Raw genomic sequence first — 20,636 nt, forward strand, 5'->3', positions numbered from 1 at the left:
GAGCGTCATCAGGATGGGACCAGCTGACATGGGTGTGGCCACATTTGGGCCATTTTACAACAATAACAGATGAGGCTACGGGGGATCAAGGTACAGCGCTCTTACTCTTACGAGAGAGAAAAACAAAGCTCTGTTTTGAACTCAGCCAAGTCTGGGTGCAAGGCCCGTACTCCATCCTCTGCAGCCTGGGGGGCCTTCTGGAGTGCCTCTCCCCTAGGCAGTGTAGAAGGCTCACATCTGCTTCAAACTGTCCTCTGAGACAATGAAGACACCAACCCGGACAGTGTCTCAGCCAGTGCATTCTGGGGCCACCTTGACGTGCAGGGGCCTATCTATCTCTTAATTATGTCTGCATTTTGCACTTTTTTCTACAGGTTTTGTGTTCCTGCCCCCCCCCCCCCCGTTCCTCCTTTACTTCCTTCTTTTGCTTTAAGCAGTTATTTTCACATGTGCCATTTTAATCCCATTGTTAGTTTTTAACACATTTTCTTTGGTGGTACTGGGGTGGAACCCAGGGCCTTTCTACCTCTGGGCTACACTCCCAGATCTATTTTATATCTTATTTGGAAACAGGGTCTCACTACGTGACTGAGAGCCTCACTAAGTAGCTGAGGCTGACTTCGAACCCGTGCGATCCTCCTGTCTCAGCCTCCCAAGCGCGGGGATTACAAGCGTGTGCCACCTCACCTGGCTAATTTTCTTTTTTTTTAAACAATTTTAAGAGGTTTTTTTTTTTTTTTAGTGGTTGCTGTAGGAATTATTATGGATATTTTATCACAATCTATCCTGAATTATTGCTAACTTAAGTCTATAGAATAGAGAAGCTCTGCTCAAGTATAGCTCTATTTTCTCTCCCCTCACTTGGCAAAGGCCTATGAAACACACATCACTGAAAGACTTATGGGAAATAGAACCAACTATTAGCAGTTTAATTCCAAATGCCACGTTCTCGATCTGACTGCACTTTACTCGAAGCCACACAGAGTCATGATAACCCAAGTACAAGGTCATGATAAACAACAGTTTTACTGATTTCTATGCTTAAAGCTCTATATTCTCTCACATATGCTACTAAAAATCCCAACTCTATGTGCAGGTCCAAAGGAAAAGGGCAGAAACTTCAGCCACTGAGAGCACTTGAGAACAGAAGCACAAGGCTGAAGTGTATTAGACATCCAGCAGCCCCACAGTCACCCCAGGCAGCGTCCCTGGGTCTTTAAATAACGGGATGGTTTTCTTCAGCTGCAATGAGGGTTAGTAATTTTCCAACACTGTGCTCCTCATAGGCACCAAGCTCCTGCTCACTGGCTAGCTGGAGGGCTCTTGCGGCATATTCCTTTGCCTGAAATGAAATTGCAGTGACAGAGAGTGATCATAGGAAAGCACATTAGGAACTTTCATTGGTGCTTAACTCCAGAAACATGGAGGAGAACTCGTTTCCTTCCCACGCCAGCCACTGAGCTCCTGTCGGTGCACCTGTGAACACACACAGAGCCCTGAGAGATAGTGACACCTGTGCTGGGTGGGTATGGGCACAAGAAAGTCCACCTGACTCAATAGACGAAGTACAAATAGGTATGCCTTCCCAGCAAAGTGAGAGTAGGATCTTTTTTATTTTTATTTTTGGTAGTGGGGATTGAACCCAAGGGCATTCTACCTGTGAGCTATACCCCCAATCCTTTTTTAGTTTTTATTTTAAAACAGGATCTCTCTAAGTTACTGCATGCTGGCCTCACACTGTAGGATCATAATTAGAGCCCCATGGACCAACGTTGGAAGCATAGAGGTAACACATGTCACAGTAAATTACTATTCTGGGGGAGTCCTAGGGGCCAGGAGCCCACCGTTTTGACTTGGACAGAGGCTCTTTTTTTTTTTTTTTGCAGGTCTGGTGATGGAACCCAGGGGTATTTGACCACCAAGCTACACCCCCTGTCCTTTATTTTATTCTTTATTTTGAAACAGGATCTCCCTAAGTTGCAGAGGGCCTCACTAAGTAGCTGAGGCTGTCTGTGAACTGCGATCCTCCGGTCTCGGCCTCCCGAATGCTGGGATTACAAGCGTGCACCACCACGCCCGGCTTACTAGAGAGCATCTTAAGATACTCTCTGGCTTTCTGTTCCTCCCTTCTTTTCTTCCTATCCTTCCAAAGAATATTTATTGAATGGGTGCTATGTTTCAGATACCGTGATGACAGGCAGAAATTCCTGTCCTGGGAGAACTTACATAAGAGTAGGAGAGGAAGACAATAAAGAAAACCAGTAAGTAAAACACAATAGTGTTTTTTTTGTTTTGTTTTGTTTTTTTTTGTGTGTGTGTGGTACTGGGAATGGAACCCTTCTACCTGTGGGCTACACTCCCAGACCTATTTTATATTTTTATTTGGAAACAGGGTCTCTTAAACCAGCAAGGCTGGCTTCAAACCTGCGTGATCCTCCCTAGTACAGGGATTACAAGCGTGTGCCACCACACCCAGCAACACAATAGTATTTTAAACAGGGATACATGCTAAGAAATAAAGTCAAGCAACTAGAGTGGCCAAAGCGTTAGAGGCAGTAGTGGGGGTTGTATTTTTAAGTTTGCTTGTTTGTTGTGGCTTCCCCTCCTCCTCAAATCCTAAATTCCATGGAGAGAGGGAGCTTGTCTGGTTCTTCACCTCTGTAGCCCCAGTCTCTAGAATGGTGCCCGGCAAATGGAAGATGCTCAATAAATACGTGAATGAATGAGTGAATCAGTCTGCTAATAAAATAATCAACCTGAGATGTGCTGCTTGCTGTCTGTAGTAAGACATTGGACAAAGAATGGGCCCTCTCTGATTCACTTTCCTCACCTGTAAAATAAGGATAAGAAAATACCGACCTCATAAGGTTGTTGTGAGAATTAATGATAGTTATGTAAGGGACTTTAAGACAGTGTTTGACATATAATAAATATATTTTAAAAAAACACCCAGTTACCTTTTTAGTTAATTCCCAGCAATTCACGCCTGAGTCTTTGCAGCATCAGGGAACTTGGTAATGGAGTGTTGTTAGAGGGGCTGCTTCATACTTCTAAGGACCCCCAGGGCCTCCTGCCCTGCAGGCTCCCCCCCCCCTACTGCCCAGACTCAGTTCACCTGAGCAACTGTGGAAGGCTTCCTTGAGGGCAGAGGACTATCTATTTTTGGATATTCCGGCTGAACTCAGCAGATGAGAGATGTCATGAGCATCTGAACTTTTTTGGAGTGAGAGCTTGCTAAAGCTAGTGGGCAAAAGCTAGTGGGTCTGGATAAAACACTGCCGAATTCAATATGCAATGATTTTTTTTTTTTTTTTTGCAGTACTGGGAATGGAACCCAAGGACATTATACCTTCGAGCTACACCCCCAACCCTATTTTTATTTTTTATTTTGAAACTGGGTCTCACTGACTTGCAAAGGGCCTCACTAAGTAGCTGAGGCTCTGTCCTTGAACTGCAATCCTCTGGTCTCAGCCTCCCAAATGCTGGGATTACTTTACTTTTTCTATTTATAATTTTTTAATAATCTGCTTATTTAAAAATATTTATATTTCCCCACCAATTTTAATTAATAATCTTGCTGGATATAGTAGTTTTGGTTGGAGGTTGTTTCTTGTAGGGTTTGGTTTGCATCTTACCAGTCTCTCCTGGCATTCATAACTTGGGTTGTAAATGAAGTTGGGTTGTAAACCCAGCTTTAGTCAATGAATTTGTAGGCATTGTAGACCGGCTACTTGTCCGGGGAAACTTGCCTTGGAAGAATTCATCATCAGGTAGTGAAGCATGACCAGGATTTTCAGAACAAAGACAATTTTTTGGGGAGTTTCGTCAGAAGTAGATTCTCGAATGTTCAAGATTGAAGTCAAGATCCGAATGGCTTCCGCTTCCTGGGCCTCATCTGCGTAGGAAAGGGAGGAAAGAAGCTGAGCCTGCCCCTGTCATAGGCCTACTCTGAGAGGAGGAAGCCAGGGGGCTTCTGGCTGCGGTGGCAGCCTAAGTCCTCTCCCTGGGTCCAAAGATGCTGAAGCGACAGCCTTTCCGCTTCTGCCACTAGGCTGTTTACTGTTTTCCCCGCCATTTTTGGCCTACATTAGTCACCATTTACTGAACAATATGGACCAGGCACTCAAAGCACACAGAAGTAATAAGATTAAAGAAAAAGACAAGAAGAACATATGCCATAATGCTAAGGCTGGCTGTCTTTGATATCTATGATTTCCAAGTTTTCTGCTCTACCACGAAACACTTTCATAATGAGAAAAAAAATTAGTTACTTTTTTAAACCTTAGCTCAAAGTCTTTTCTCCAGAGTATTCCTTCAATAACACCCAAATGTCCTCACTTCTTCATTCTGGGACTCATCTTGTAATATAACTTGTACCCATTGAAATTTTATTGCAAGCCGGGCATGGTGGCGCACACTTGTAATTCCAGCATTCGGGAGGCTGAGACCCGAGGATCGCGGTTCGCGGACAGCCTGAGCTACTTGGCGAGGCCCTTTACAACTCAGTGAGAGACTCTGTTTCAAAAATAAAAACACTAAAAAATAGGGCTGGGGGTGTAGCTCAAAGGCACAATGTCCTTGGGTTCCATCCCCAGTACCACACAAAAAAAGTTATTGCACATAAATCCTATGCTACCAAGTGCACTGGACCTCTCCATTGAGTGCAGACCAGATCCCCTGGCCCTTTCATCGTCTCAGACGGCCTGCTGCGGTGTGTGCAGTGAATCCTTTGCTGAACCCAGGGAAAGGGGCGAGTCAGATCAGCCCCTCCACTGAGAAGCCCACTGTTCCTCACAGGAACAGGGCAAGGCATGAGAACAAATCAGCAATGCACTTTCTTTTACCTATTTATTTTTCTGGTAATGGACTGAACCCAGCGACACTCTACCACTGAGCTCCATCCCCAGTCTTTTAAGACAGGGTCTCACTAAGCTGCCCAGGCTGGCCTTGAACTTGCGATCCTTCTGCTTCGGCCTCAGCTTCCCTTACAGCCATGCACTGCCCGCCTGGCTTAACTTCTGTGTAGAGTCTATCTTGGCTTATGTACACTAGAGGGATAACACAAGAAATGGACGCTCTGCAAAAAACCCCAGGGGCTCTGACAGGGGCTTTTTCCCCCTCTCCATCTGTCCATTAATAGCCCCTGTGGGCCATGCATGATGAGGATCTGAATTCTTCCCCTCACTGGATCCCTTTGAGCCCCACACCTCAGTTCTCCCATCAGTCAAATGGGGCAGGCAGTGCTGACATGCTCCCCATGGCAAGGGCTGCCCTCCCCGTTAGGGGCAGGGTGCTGCTGTCCTTGCTGCTCTGATTCCGAGGGGGAACCACCCTTACCCAAACCGGTGTCATTCACAAATCGTTTGCGTAGCAAATCTGTTTGTTGGATGCGAGCCTGTGAGAGGACTTGATAGTGATCATTCAAATATTTATGCCAGATCTCTGAGACCTATTGGGGAAAGAGACAGCAATCAGACCAGCATTCCAAAGGCAGGTGGGTGTGCAGAGCAGGCGGCCTGGCTTCCCGAGCCGAGTTTCCCTCTCTGACTGTGTCTGGAGTGGAGGGAGCACCAGGAGCTCAAAAAGTCCTGGGCAAAGTGAGTGTAACAAGGGATGGCTGCAAAGGGCATGCGGCAGGCCCATGGGGATAGCCGGGGTGGAATCCAGTAACAGTGGCTGCAACTTGCTGGACAAACGCTGTTGTAGCGAGTATAACTGTCCACAGCCAATTATTAGTCCGTCAAGCCACACTTTATTACAGGTTCGAACCTGGACCCAAGCGCATGTGTCTCCACATAAGCGGCAAGGGCCAAGATCGCCATTTGGGTGGAATTTTTATACAGTTGTACGACATCTTACAAGTCATTCTGTTACATCACTGATGGCGTTCTTTGAATTTATAGCTTCCATCCAATAAGGTAACTTGTACAGACGGTTTTTAAGATAATAGGGTGGGGGTAGGGGGTTTAGCTAGGGCAGATGCCCTTAGCTAGGGCTTTTAAGATAACAGGGAAGGGGTAGGGGGTTTCTTATCTATGGTATAGCTCTTAGCTAGGGCGGATGACCTTAACTAATAGGTAGACTTAAAGTTTAAACTTATTTAGGACTATTTAACTTAAAAAAATACTCTTGTGGCCATGTGTGGTGGCACACGCTTGTAATCCCCGTGCTTGGGAGGCTGAGACAGGAGGATCGCGCAGGTTCGAAGCCAGCCTCAGCTGGCTTAAGAGACCCTATTTCCAAATAAAATATAAAATAGGTCTGGGAGTGTAGCCTGGAGGTAGAAGGCCCCTGTGTTCCATCCCCAGTACCACACACACACAAAAAAAAAAAACCTCTTGTAACTATTTAATTACTTACCACAAACTTATTATTTAAGATTTTGACCATTATTGACTCATAATTATTACACACAATATTATTGATCAACATTATTAGTTTAAGCAATTACTTCGCAACTACACCGCACTGCACTCTCATAGCACACTTTGTTTTAAAACTTTAACCTAAAATTTTAAACACAACAACACATCTCATCACATCTGAGGTCATACCCTTCCTTTTACATGTCAACAAACTGAGACCCAGAGCAGTTTCAATCACATTTGACTTCAGGCAAGAGCCGTTAAGTGGCAAAGCCTGGACTTAAACCTATGTCTGACTCCAAAGTTCATGGCAGCTCACCAAAATACTGCTTTTTAAGAAGTGGTTCAGCCGGGCGACAGGAGGATCGCACAGGTTCAAAGCCAGCCTCAGCTGCTAAGTGAGGTTATCAGCAACTTAGTGAGACCCTGTTTCCAAATAAAGTATAAAATAGGTCTGAGAGTATAGCCCAGAGGTAGAAAAGCCCCTGGGTTTTACCCCCAGTGCCACACACACACACACACACACACACACACACACACACACACAGAAGTGGTATGCACCAACGGTCATAACACAGGAGCCTGTATCACACACACAAATAGGTGCTGGCTGCGCGAGGTGGTACTGAGTGAACACACTGACAGTTTATTGGGAACAATTTAAAATTTTTTACATAAAAAGGTATCTTGCTTGCTTTCCCTCCCTCCCTCCCTCCTTCCCTCCCTTTCTTCCTTCCTTTCTTTCTTTGTTTCTTTCTTTCTTGTACTGGGAATTAAACCCAGAGGCATTCTACCTCTGAGCTATACCCCTAGCCTAGCCCTTTTCATTTTATATTTGGAAACAGGTTGCTGAGAATCTAGCTAAGTTGCTGAGGCTAGTCTAGAACCTTCAATCTTCCTGTCTCAGCCTCCCAAGTACTGGAATTACACATGTGGACCACCACGCCTGGCTGTTTTATTTATTTTGGGGGGAGGGGCGGTACTGGGGATGGAACCCAGGTGCATTCTACCTCAGAGCTATATCCCCAGCCCAATTTTTTATTTTTATTTTTGTGTGTGTGTGTGTGTGTGGTACTGGGGTTCCTGGAAGCCTTTCTACCTCCGGGCTACACTCCCGGACCTATTTTTATACTTTTTTAAATTTGGAAACAGGGTCTCTTAAGCTAGCGTGGCTGGCTTCAACCCAGTGCGATCCTCCTGTCTCCGCCTCCCAAGCGGGGATTACAAGCGTGCGCCACCATGCCTGGCTTTTATTCTTTATTTTGAAACAGGGTTTCACTTGTAGGGGTGCTGGAAAGCAGGCTGGAAGAAGCGCTTTCCTCCCAGTATGAGAAGTTAACTAGAGAAGTCTTCTTCCGTATTAGGATTAGAAAGAAGGTATTAAAATATAGAGTTAAGATATAGAAGTAAGGTAGGATTGGAAATAGAATGAAGATCCATAAGCCCAGTTGCCCAGGTTGCAGGATTCAAGGACGAGGGTAGGGGACCCACAAGGTCAAAGCCTCTAATCTCCAGCTTGCCGGCCAAGGTCTTTGTAAATGGGACCCCATCCCCATATCTCTGAGCTAGATCAGCAAACAAGGCCAGGCTAATCTGCTCTCCAGGCAGATTCTTCAGTGCAGAGATAAGCCTGGCCCAGACAAGGTGGGTGGGAAAGGCAGCTCTAGGGAACGAACACTTACCATAAGGGAGATAAGCAGTCCTTAGCAGGCTCTGACGTGTGTGGATGCATGTTTAAAAATTATTGGTTGTACTTGTTTGTCAGATCAGCAAACAAGGCCAGGCTAATCTGCTCTCCAGGCAGATTCTTCAGTGCAGAGATAAGCCTGGCCCAGACAAGGTGGGTGGGAAAGGCAGCTCTAGGGAACGAACACTTACCATAAGGGAGATAAGCAGTCCTTAGCAGGCTCTGACGTGTGTGTGGATGCATGTTTTAAAATTATTGGTTGTACTTGTTTGTCCTTGTATCTGATTGGTTGAATTCTAAGGTTGGCGGGCTCGAACTTTTGGCGGGCTCTGCCGTGTGTAACCACTCCCTCATGTGTAACCACTCCCTCGTGTGTAACCACTCCCTCGTAGGGTTATAAAATACTGAGTGTGGAGTGGGGAGGGGTCGAACCTCGACCATTTAGTGTCTTGGTCTCGACCCCTGGCTAGCCGGGACAGAGCTGCAGCACAATAAACCTCGCTTGCATTTTACATCTCTTGTGAGTCCTTCGATATTTGGGTTGGTGGGCGATTCTTGGACCCTTCACACTGAGCTGCAAAGGGCCTCACTAAATAGCTAAAGCTGTCCTCAAACCGTGATCCCCCTGTCTCAGCTTGCCAAATGCTGGAATTACAAGCATGCACCACCATACCCAGCTCAAGGTAGAGCTTTTTAATATTCTGAATTTTAAGTCTGTATTTATTTACTTTAGGTGCTGGGAACTGACCCCAAGGCCTCATACATGCTAGGCAAATGCTCTTTTACTGAACTCTGTTCCCAGCTCTCTTTGAGTCACTGTTGAACCAAGTATTTTTGGCCTGAGCAATTAAAATATTGGAGTTTCTAGCCAGGTGTGATGGCGCATACCTGTGATACCAGTTCTTGGAAGGAAGAAACAGAAGGATTGCTAGTTTGATGCCAGCCTCAGCAGTTTAGCAAGACACTCTTTTAAAATAAACAATAAAAAATAGGGCTGGGGGTGTAGCTAGGAGGTGTAGTAGAATGCCCCTGGGTTCCATCCCTAGTACCAGAAGGAAAAAAAAAAGAGAGAGAGAGAAAAAAAAGAAAAATAGCTTGAGGCGTAGCTTGGAGGTCAAAAGCTCCTGGTTTCAATTCCCAGTGCCCCCCTCCAAAAAAATAAATAAATAAATAAAGCCGGGCATGGTGGTGCACGCTTGTAATTTCAGCATTCGGGAGGCTAAGACCAGAGGATCGCAATTCACGGACAGCCTTAGGTATTTAGTGAGACCCTCCGCAACTTAGTGAGACCCTGTTTCAAAATAAAGAATAAAAAAAAATAGGGCAGAGGGTGTAGCTCGGAGGTCAAATGCCCCTGGGTTCCATCCCCAAACCTGCAAAAAATAAAACAACAACAACCACAACATCTCATTTTGGGACAGGGTCTTGTTAAATTGCCCAGGTTAGCCTTGAACATGTAATCCTCCTGCCTCAACCTCCCCAGGAGTTGGGATTATAGTCATATACCACCATGTCTGGTTACTCTCATGTTCTTTGATCCCTTTATAGGACACTCCAGAAATAAATTTCTCTTGAAAAGCTCTTCTTTAAAACAGGTGTGATAGAGCCAGGCGTAGTGGCACAAGCTTGTCATCCGAATACTTGGGAAGCTGAGACAGGGGGATTGTACAGGTTTGAAGCCAGCCTCAGCTGCTTAGTGAGGCTCTCAGCAACTTACTGAGACCCTGTTTCCAAATAAAATATTTAAAAAAAAATTGGTCTAGGAGTGTAGCCCGGGGGTAGAAAGCCCCTAGGTTCCATCCCCAGTACCACAAACAAAACAAAACAGGTGTGGTGGTGGTGTGCCTGTAATTCTAGTACTTGGGAGGCTGAGACAGGAGGATCGAAGTTCTCAGCCAGCCTCAGCAACTTGGCAATGCCCTTCACAACTTAATGAGACCCTGTTTTAAAATAAAGAATTAAGCCAGGTATGGTAGTACATGCTTGTAGTCCTAGTACTTGGGAGGCTGAGGATCACAGATTTGCAGCCAGCGTCAGAAACCTTGAGAGGCCTTCCACAACTTAGCAATAACTTGTTTCAAAAAAAAGAAAAATCAGGCTAGGGTATAGTTCGGAGTTAGTATGCCCCTGAATTCAATCCTCAGTACGAAAGGAGGGAGGATTAAAAATAGGGCTGGGAATGTAGCTCAGAGGTAGAATGTCTCTGGGTTCAAGTCCCAGTACCATACAAGAAAGAAGAAAGAGAAGAAGGGAGGGAGAAGAAGGGAGGGAAGAAGGGCTCTTCTTCATTGCACACCTAAATATACTCACATTAGCCTTCTTCTATGGGTGTAATGGAACCTGTCATAACTTCAGTTTCTTACTGACCCATCATTCATTATTTGTTAATTACCCTAGGGATGCGAGGGATTCATCTATTTTGGTGAAAGAAAGAAAGAAAGAAAAAAAGAAAGAGAAAGAAAGAAAGAAAGAGAAAAGAAGGAAGGAAGATGGTGTGTATCATGTATGCATCAGGCTGTGTAAATGGGCAAGTCGCTTCATGTTTCTGGGCCTCCCCTTAGGGTATGTCTCTCATGAGTGTCAGACAGGTTGTACCTTAGCATCAAGGCTCGGTTCTCGCACACCCTAGCTCACCTTAGTGTACAATGAGTCTGCCAGGTCAAATTTTTTCAGGCTGTAGAAGATATTAGCCATGTGGAAGTAGCCTCCTGAGGTCCTGATGTCCTCTGTTCCAAATGCACAACTGGCAAAATAAATCTATTGCAGGAGGAAGAAGGAGAGCGCTTGAGTTCCCTTTGTAATCTTATGTCTAACAAACGTCTTGTTACCATAGTACACAGACTATTTACAACAACCCAATATAAAAATGGGCTAAGGATCTGAATAGACATATCTCTAAAAAGAGAGACAAGTTGTAAGCACATGAAAACATGCTTAACATTGATAGTCATTAGAGAAATGCAAAACAAAATCAAATGAGATAGCACTTCATACCCAGTAGGATGGCTATCATCAAAAAGCCAGAAAATAACAAATTAACAGGTGTTGGCCCAGACAAGGAGAAAATGAACCCCTCATATGTTCCTAGTGGAAATGGAAAATGGCACCGCCTCTTGGCAAACAGCTTGGCATTTCCCCCAAAAGTTGAACTTCATGTTACTATATAACCTAGCAAGTCTTCTGGATACCCATCCAAGAGAAACGGAGCCACGCGTTTGCAGCAGCCTATGAACAGTTGTCCCAAACAGAAACAAGTGAAACACCCATCAACAAAGTATGTTCTCTCCAGATGCTACTCAGCAAGAAGAAAAAAAAGGACTGGACCATTGATACATGCCACATGGGTGAATCCCAAATGAATCGTGCAAGGTGAAAGAATTGAGATGAAAATTCTGTATGTGATTCTGTTTATAAAAAAGGCCCAGAAAAGACAAATCTAAACAATCCGAAAATGCTTGTCTGGGGCTGGGATGGGCATGAGAAAGGACTGCTAAGGAATCCGAGGGATCTCTTCGGGGTAATGGAAACATTCCAAACCTTGGTTGTGCTGATGGCTGCAAGCTCCGCTAGTGTACTAAACTGAAGGTGGGTGATTTTTATGGTATATATATATATATATATATATATATATATATATATATATATATATCAATAAACATGTGTGTTAAGGGGGGGAAGCTAGAGCCGGGTGTGGTGGTGCATGTTTATAATCCCAGCATTTGGGAGGCTGAGACCGGAGAACCGTGGTTCACGGCCAGCCTCAGCTACTTAGTGAGGCCCTTTGCAACTCAGTGAGACCCGGTTTCAAAATAAAGAATAAAGAATTTTAAAAGAATAAAAAAAAAAAATAGGGCAGGGGATGTAACTCGGAGATCGAATGCCCCTGGATTCCATCCCCAGATCCGAACAAAAATAGTAAAAATAAATAAATAAATAAATAAATAAATAAATAAAAAGAGGGAGCTAGGCTGAGGAATCTGAGCCTGATCTAATTCCTATCTGCTGCTCAGCTCAAGATGGAATGTTCTTCTGCTTCATTTCTGGGAGGAGGTGAAGGATGGAGAAGAAACACAGATGAAGGATGGTGTGGGTCAGGGGGCCAGGTGGAAATGGATGGCACCCGCAAAGGACGCCCTGAAGACAGTTTAATGGAAGAGTTATCTATTTGAAATGAGAAAGGGTTAAGGACTAGAGGAGCACGAGGGACAAACAGCAGCAAGAAACTGTGACCATCCTGACACCTCAAAAAGCAAGGGGAGAAAACAGGGTGTCAGGGCCCAGCCAGAGCTGGTGTTTTGAGGAAGGCCCCGCCGCAGGAGTTGTGGCCACAGAGGAACGCCACGCAGAGCTGGGCTGGGGCGGAAAGGCAGCAGGGACCATAGAGAGCCCAACCCCTGTCTCTTCCCTCCTCCCACTCCCACTACTCCTCCGCCCTCCACTCTCCAACCTGACCAGAGCCCGACAGCCAAGGAGTCTCCGCTGCGTTGTCCATGGGGAGCTGTCTCCCAGAGCAGAGAATGGGTGGGGATAACGAGCATAAGAATGAACTTCTGGGCTCTGTACCTTGGCAGACAACCTCGGGGAGGACTTCCTGGTAGAGAGGCCAGTGGAGAAGGAAAAGAAAGAGTTTGTCTGCATGGAGACTGCAGTCTGGCCCCACCTAACCTGGATTTCAGGCTTGGAAACTTTTCTCTCTGGGAAGATTTTTCAATATAGAAATCCTAACGGGAACCTCATAATTTTGGAAGAATAGCTCATTTATCACCCTCCTTACCCTAACATTTGTACAGAATTTTAGAATTATTAAGTGCTTTTTTATAGATCTAGTTCATCTAAATTTAATGACCATACTTTGAAATAGAGATGTTAATGCTATTTTTAAAAAAATAACCAATGTACTAGACATACATTGTTCTGTTATTGACCTTTGCAATGACCCAATGTGACAGAGACTGTTTTATGATTTTGTCTTAGAGCTGATGAAAGAGGTTGTATAATTATCCCAGACTACATGGCTTGTGAAACAACAAGGCTGGGACCAGAAGCAAAGCTCTTTTCTTAGCCAGGATACAGTCTGTTTCCCTTTATTAGCTTCAGAGCAACTGAGGCTTGGAGAAAATGTAACCTGGACCAGGTGGCATGACCAGGAAGTGGCTGGTAGATGTGTTCTTGCTAATATCCCACCAAAGGTCAGTTGTAAACAGAAAGTTCTGGAGAATGCCAAAATACTAAATAGAGCTGTTCTCAGAAAGATCCAGGTGTTATCATTTAGCTTGTTTACATCATTGGCCAGATGGTAACGGGCTTCCTCATAGTTTTCCTTGGCCATGAAGAGAAGTCCCAGGTTCCGGTGCAGTAAAGAGTGGGTGGCGTTACTACACTCAGTTGACTTGAGGACCGTCCACTGGGCTTGGGATAGATATTCTTCAGCCTGAACGATCCGGCCCAGACCTGCCCAAAAGCAGTAAAGATTATAATTCATATCCTGGTCAAAGAATACATGATGAAATATAATTCATCACTCATTTATTTGTTACATCAAATATATATTGGCACACAAAAGCTTGCATGTGAATATTCACAGCAGCCTATTCAGAATAGCTAAAAACTAGAAATGGCTTAAATGTGAATCAACTATGAACTGAGAAGAAAAATGTGGTTTATCCATATCCACGAGTGGAATATTAGTCAAGTCTTAAGAAAGAATGAGGTCTTGATATATGCTACAATGTAAGTGAAACTTGAAAACAGCGCTCATCCACACATAACATCCTACCTTCATAAGCAAAGAAAGCCAGATACAAAGGGCCACGTATCATGTGGTTCCATTTATGTGAAGTGTCCACGGTAGGCAAATCCACAGACAGCAAGTGGATTAGTGGTGGCAAGGGGCCAAAGGGGGTGAGTAGGGATGGACAGCAGGCAGTAAATCTGATAACACTTAAGGGTATCTTTTTAGAAATTAATGGTGATGGCCTCACAGCCTTATGGATTTGCTAAAACCACTGAATTGTACTTTAAAAGGGTGAATTTTATGGTGTGTGAATTATAGCTCAATTTCAAAAAGTATATATGAAGCCGGGCGTGGTGGCACACACTTGTAACCCCAGCATTCGGGAGGCTGAGACTGGAGGATCACAGTTCACGGACAGCCTCAGCTACTTAGTGAGGCCCTCTGCAACTCAGTGAGACCCTGTTTCAAAATAAAGAATAAAAAATAAGGCAGGGGGTGTAGCACGGAGGTCAAATGCCTCTGGGTTCTATCCCCAGACCCACAAATAAAAAAGTATAGATGCAAATTGAACATCTTTTATGTGCCAGTCCTTGCATTGAGTAATAAGGATTCAAAGGTGAATAAAAAACATTATCTTTAAAAAAAACTCACAGATGGGGTGAGGGAAGGTGCGTGAAACATGAAGACACAGAGATTCCTAACAGCGTAAATGTAAAGATAGAAACCAGAGGCTGGGAAGTGGCAGAGAAGAGGAAACGTTTAGTTCTCTGAGCAGATGGAGGACAGCGGAGTGGGAGGGCTGGGTCCACTGGGTGTGACAGGTTGGAAGGATGAATACAGCATTTTCCAGTTAGATAAGGGAGGAGGAGGAGGCATCACAGGCAGAGGTAACTGAGTCTGCGAACTCCTGGAGGGAATGAACACAACAGTGCCAAGAAATGGCCGGGGGGGGGGGGGGGGGGGGCGGGGGGAGCTCCTCTGGACCACCAGGGAACACCTCTCTAAAAAGGTAATGTTTAGCCGGGCGTGGTGGCGCACGCTTGTAATCCCCGCGCTTGGGAGGCGGAGACAGGAGGATCGCGCAGGTTCGAAGCCAGCCGCGCTGGCTTAGGAGACCCTGTTTCCAAAATGAAAATGTAAAAATAGGTCTGGGAGTGTAGCCCCGAGGTAGAAGGGCTTCCAGGAACCCCAGTACCACAAAAAAAAAAAAAAAAAAGGTAATGTTTAGGCACACACCTGCAGGTTGAATAAAACCAGCTGTGTGTTAGGGAGAGATGAACAGTCCAGCCCTGAGGTCAGGAAGAACTCCAGGCCTAGAATCATCCAGCCAGTAAAGAAAGAACAGAGATTTGAACCCAAGTTCTCCTGCTCCCAAAGCGCTGACAATGCTGGCAGAAGATGAGTAGGGTGGCCTCTCCTGGAAGTGTCACTGCAAGTGTGTGTGTGTGTGTGTGTGTGTGTGTGTGTGTGTGTGTGTGTGGTGCTGGGGATAGAACCCAGGGGCATTCTACCTCCAAACTACACCCCCAGCCCTATTTTTTATTCTTTATTTTTCAAATAGTGTCTCACTAAGTTGCAGAGGGCCTCACTAAGTAGCTGAGACTAGCCATGAACCCAGATCCTCCTGTCTCAGCCTCCCAAGTACTGGGATTACAAGTGCGCTTTACAAATGCCATTTCTACATAATTAAAATTCCAGTTTGTTGGGTGTGGTGTTGCTCAGCTGTAATCCTAGTACTTGGGAGGCTGAGACTGGAGGATTGCAAGTTTGAGGGCAGCCTCAGTAACATAGTAAAACTCTCAACAACCTAGCAGACCCTGTTTCTGAATAAAAAATAAAATTAAAATAAAGTAGAAGGTGTAGCTTGAAGGTAGAATGCCCTGGGTTCAATTCCCAGCAACACACACACACACACACACACACACACACACACTCACACACACTTCAAAGTTTTCCAGAAGAAAGGAAGGAAATACTTTAGTGTCTGTTAGCTTTCCACTTCAGCCTGGAGGAATCTCTAAGTCTCTAAGATAAGAAAGGAGCAAATGCCCAAACAATGTGATTTATTTAATGTTTCAAGAGGCTAGTGTTATCTGGATCAGGAATGCCCTCAAAGGCTCATGTTGGAAGGTTGGTTCCAGCTGGTGGCACCGCTGGGAGTGATGGAAACTTTAGAAGGGGAGGTCTGGTTGCAGTAAGTAGGTTGCTAGTGGCCTGCTCATAGATCCTATCTCCTCCCCTGCCCTTTGTGTGCTCAACAATTCTCTCTCTCTCTCTCTCTCTCTCTCTCTCTCTCTCTCTCTCTCTCTCTCTCTCTCTCTCTCCCCCTCTCCCTCTCCCTCTCCCCCTCCCCTCCCTCCCCCTCTCCCCCTCCCTCTCCTCCTTCCCCTCCCCCTCCCCCTCCTCCTTCCCCTCCCCCTCCCTCTCCCTCTCCCTCTCCCCCTTCCCCTCCCTCTCCCTCTCTCTCTTTCCCTCCCAGGCTGCCCTGAGGCTTTCCTCTGTCACATCCTTTCACCGTGATGTGCGTGTTCCGCAACTCAGGCCTAAATGCAACCTGTCCACTGAGCACTGACTAAATCCGTGGAACTGTGAGTCAGAAGAAACCTTTCCTCCTTTAAGGTGATACATCCAGACATAGAAATAAAGATGGATGTGACAGATGCTGTATATATACAGTTACAGATGCTCCTCATCCCTGTCCACTGAGAAGGCCTAGGAGCAGCAAGACCCAGCAGTACTGAGTAAGTCTAATGCATAATCCCTGGCTTCCCAGTTTAATTTTCCATGGAAAGAAATCAGGGCTCCTTGAAGGTTGCTCCATAAAGCAGGAAGGTGATAAAAGAATGTGGTGAGGCGCTGGGGAAGAAAGCAGGAAAGGGAAAGGCCACTGGCCAAAAAGGAACAGTTTGAGCACCAAATTAATAGCAGTAATGAATTAGAACCCACTGAACAAAACAGGAACCCAAGAGTCTCTACTGATAAAAATAAATGAATGAAACCATTGGAAGATGATGCAGACTGGGATATTTATATGGCTTCAAAGTTCTGCCCCATAGAAATAAAAGTAAAATTACAATTATTAATTGCAAAGGGGAGAAAGTAACAGAAAAGCCTGGCAGATGTCACCTTAATAATGTAATTGAGATGAACATTGGGAATACTTGTTCTACTTTATAGAAAAAAGTGTTAGCCGGGTGTGGTGGCACACGCTTGTAATCCCTGCGTTTGGGAGGCTGAGACAGGAGGATCGCACGGGTTCAAAGCCAGCCTCAGCAATTTAGTGAGACCCTGTTTCCAAATAAAATATAAAATAGGTCTGGGAGTATAGCCCGGAGGTAGAAAGCCTCTGGGTTCCACCCCCAGTACCACAAAACAAAACAAACAAACAAACAAAAAGTGTTGCCTCGTTGTAGAGTTGAAAATAGAGTGCGCAAGTTCGAAGCCAGCCTTTCTGGCTTAAGAGACCCTGTTTCCAAATAAAAATATAAAATAGGTCTGGGAGTATAGCCCAAAGGTAGAAGGGTTCCATCCCCAGTACCACAAAATATATATATATTTTTTTTTAATTAAATTGCTCTTATTCTGTCTATAGACAGGTAACTAAAAAGGTTTAGGAAGAGTGGCATGACTACAGAATAGCATGATACAAGCTAGCCTCAAAGTCGCAGGCCCCATGTTCTGGTTCTCTAGCACTGCACAAAACTCAAGAACTGAAACAACCATTCTATCACAGTGTCCCCATTACCTATGGGAGACATATTCCAAGGCCCCTGGTGGAGGCCCAAAGCCTCTAACTATACAAAATCCTATATACTCTGCTTCTCCCTACACAAATATCTACGATAAGGTTTGATTTATAAATTAGGCTCAGTAAGAAATGAATAGTGATAAGTATAATAAAATATATCAACTATAATAGACCATAATAAAAGTTATTTAACTATTTTACATTGTTTATTCCTGGAGTTTTCCAACAAATATTTTCAAATCACTTATGACTGTGGATAAGAATAAAATGAAATGAGCATCATTGGTAATGAAAAAAAAATTGAAACACTTGTCAGAGGAGTGGTGAGAAGCACCTGACATCACCTCTGTGACGTTCCTGCCAAAAATCCATTACCTGGTTCCAGTCAGGAGGAAACAACAGAGAGATGCTTTGAAAAGTGATTGGCCTATAGCCAGGTGTGGTGGCGCACGCCTATAATTCCAGTTCTTGGGAGGCTAAGACTGGAGGATCGCAGGTTCATGGCCAGCCTCAGCCTCACTTAGTGAGGCCCTCCACGGCTTAGTGAGACACTGTTTCAAAAATAAAAAGTAAAATATGCTGTAGTAAAATAGAGCTCAGAGGTAAAATGCCCCTGGGTTCAATCCCTAGTACTGCAATTAATCAACTAATTAATTAAAATAAAAAATAAAAAGGCGAGGGTATAACTCTGAGGTAGAATGCTTCTAGGTTAAATCCCCAGAACCCCCAAATATCCATAAAGTGATAGTCCAGTGTATAAAACCCTATAGTTTTTTTTTTTAAAGTTCCGCAAGCCGGATGTGGTGGTGCACGCTTGTAATCCCCGCGCTTGGGAGGCTGAGACAAGAGGATCACACGGGTTTGAAGCCAGCCTCAGCTACTTAGTGAGGCTTTCAGAAACTTAGTGAGACCCTGTTTCCAAATAAAATATAAAATAGGTCTGGGAGTATAGCCCGGAGGTAGAAAGCCTCTGGGTTCCACCCCCAGTACCACCAAAAAAATAAAAATAAAGCTGGGCGTGGTGGCGCACGTTGTAATCCCCGCGCTTGGGAGGCAGAGACAGGAGGATCGCGCAGGTTCGAAGCCAGCCGCCCGCGCTGGCTTAGGAGACCCTGTTTCCAAATAAAAAATGTAAAAAATAGGTCTGGGAGTGTAGCCCGGAGGTAGAAGGGCTTCCAGGAACCCCAGTACCACCAAAAAAAAAATAAATAAATAAATAATAATAATAAATAAATAAATAAATAAAAATAAAAATAAAAAGTTCCACAAGCTGGGCGTGATGGCACACGCCTAAAATAATCCCAGTACGTGAGGAGCTAAGACAGGAGGATCTCAGGTTCAAAGCCAGCCTCAGCAAGTAGTGAGGCTCTCATTAACCTAGCAAGACCCTGTTTCAAAATAAAAATAAAATAGGGCCAGAGGGTGTGGTTCAGAGGTATAATGCCTCTGAGCTCAATCCCCAGTACCACCCTGCCCCAAAAATATCAGTGCCTCTCAAAATGCTGATTCTTCTCTTGCAGGAGCCTCCGTGTGGGTGTCTGCCATGCCTGTGCTCCCCTCTCGGAGTCGTCTCTGCCATCTGTAGCAGTGATTCCTATATCTCAGAATTATGTGTTTGGACCTCAGAGAACCAAGTTCAATGCCACATTTAAGCTGGATCAACAATTTTATCTCCCAGAAATTTGTAATTAGAAATCAAGTGCTAACTAGTTTCTGTTGCCCACTTTGAACTTAGAAGACATGTAAATTCAAGAACTTCATGTAATATTTTGGGTAGCTGTCTTCTACAGCGAGCATAGGGAATTAACAACTGATCTGCAGAGAGGGGGATCAGAGCAGATGACCAGAGAGAAGCAGAGAAGAAAAGAACTAAGGACCTCGAGAGAGGAACTAAGAGCACGAGCCCTGGTTTTTGACAATGTCCCAATTCTAGTGCCTCGTGAAGCTTCAGTTTCCTTAGGACACTCCAGAATTCTAATGGATGTTTTCCTTGTGCACGGGCCAGCTTGAGTGGCCTGCTGCCAGTTGTAGCCAATAGTGGGGCATCTTCTTTTCCAGCTCCTGTCAAACTTCACAGCAACCCTGCTCTTCCACAGAAGGTATGTTGGCGCCCCTGTCAAGGCCGGACTCTGTGATCATTGACAAGACCCAACATTTCGACATTGCACATTTTTTTTTTTGTACTTGGAATTGAACCCAGGGGCATTCTATCTCTGAGCTACACCCCAGCCCTATTTTATCTTTTTTTTTTTTTTTTTTTTTTTTTTTGCGGGTCTGGGGATGGAACCCAGGGGCATTTGACCTCTGAGCTACACCCCCTGCCCAATTTTTTATTCTTTATTTTGAAACGGGTCTCACTGAGTTGTGGAGGGCCTCATTAAGTAGCTGAGGCTGTCGTGAACCGTGATCCTCCAGTCTCAGCCTCCCAAATGCTGGGATTATAAGCGTGCGCCACCACGTCCGGCTTTCTATTTTAAATTTTGAAACAGTCTCACTAAGCTGCCGAGGGCCTCACTAAATTGTTGAGGTTGGCTTCGAACCTGTGACCGTCCTATCTCAGCCTCCCAAGTACTGTGTGGACAAACGTGCCTGGTTACCCCCAGCTCTTTTTATTTTTTCAACATAGTCTTGCTAAATTGTTAAGGGTCTCCCTAAGGAGCTGAGGCTGGCTGTGAACCTGCAGTCCTCCTGTCTCAGCCTCCGGGCGTGCACTACCACATCCGGCCCAACGTTGTACTTCTTAAGGGCTCCCGGGGGATCTTAAGTGAGTTCCACTCACCGAGGCTGGCCTCGGCCAACAGCAGGTAGGCAGGCACAAGTTCTACTGAACTCAGGCCGTGCACATTCATGCGAAAGCGAAGGGAATGCAAAGCGGCTGGGACAGCATCTTCATGTCTTCCTTCAAAAAGGTACTTCTGGGCAACAGTATAGCAGAATTCAATCAAATGCTTCTGTGGGAGATAGAAAGAGGCCATTGGAGATGGTGTGACGGGAAAAGGGGAAGGGGACACAGTCACACCTGGAGAAGGAACCAGCATCTGCTGAGCTGATTGAAGGCAGAAGGAGCCTGCCGGTCACTAAGGTGGATGTGAGGTCCAAGAT

General features: G+C 45.1%; 1 protein-coding gene across 1 annotated transcript in view; it reads right to left on the reverse strand.

Annotated features, from left to right (window-relative positions):
• Nucleotides 1–1,216: 1,216 nt before the first annotated feature.
• ZMYND12 (zinc finger MYND-type containing 12) overlaps nt 1,217–20,636 on the reverse strand; it is a gene marked incomplete at both ends in the record, with an annotated part of 35,049 nt that continues 15,629 nt past the window's right edge. The window contains 6 exons of the mRNA XM_080691391.1: nt 1,217–1,342; nt 3,750–3,895; nt 5,338–5,449; nt 10,687–10,809; nt 13,334–13,503; nt 20,314–20,485. Coding sequence (XP_080547517.1) covers nt 1,217–1,342; nt 3,750–3,895; nt 5,338–5,449; nt 10,687–10,809; nt 13,334–13,503; nt 20,314–20,485 — 849 coding nt within the window. The remainder of the gene's footprint in view (nt 1,343–3,749; nt 3,896–5,337; nt 5,450–10,686; nt 10,810–13,333; nt 13,504–20,313; nt 20,486–20,636) is intronic.

This window comes from Muscardinus avellanarius (genome assembly GCF_963383645.1).
Source record: "Muscardinus avellanarius genome assembly, chromosome: 3".
In the NCBI taxonomy this organism is placed as follows: domain Eukaryota; kingdom Metazoa; phylum Chordata; class Mammalia; order Rodentia; family Gliridae; genus Muscardinus; species Muscardinus avellanarius.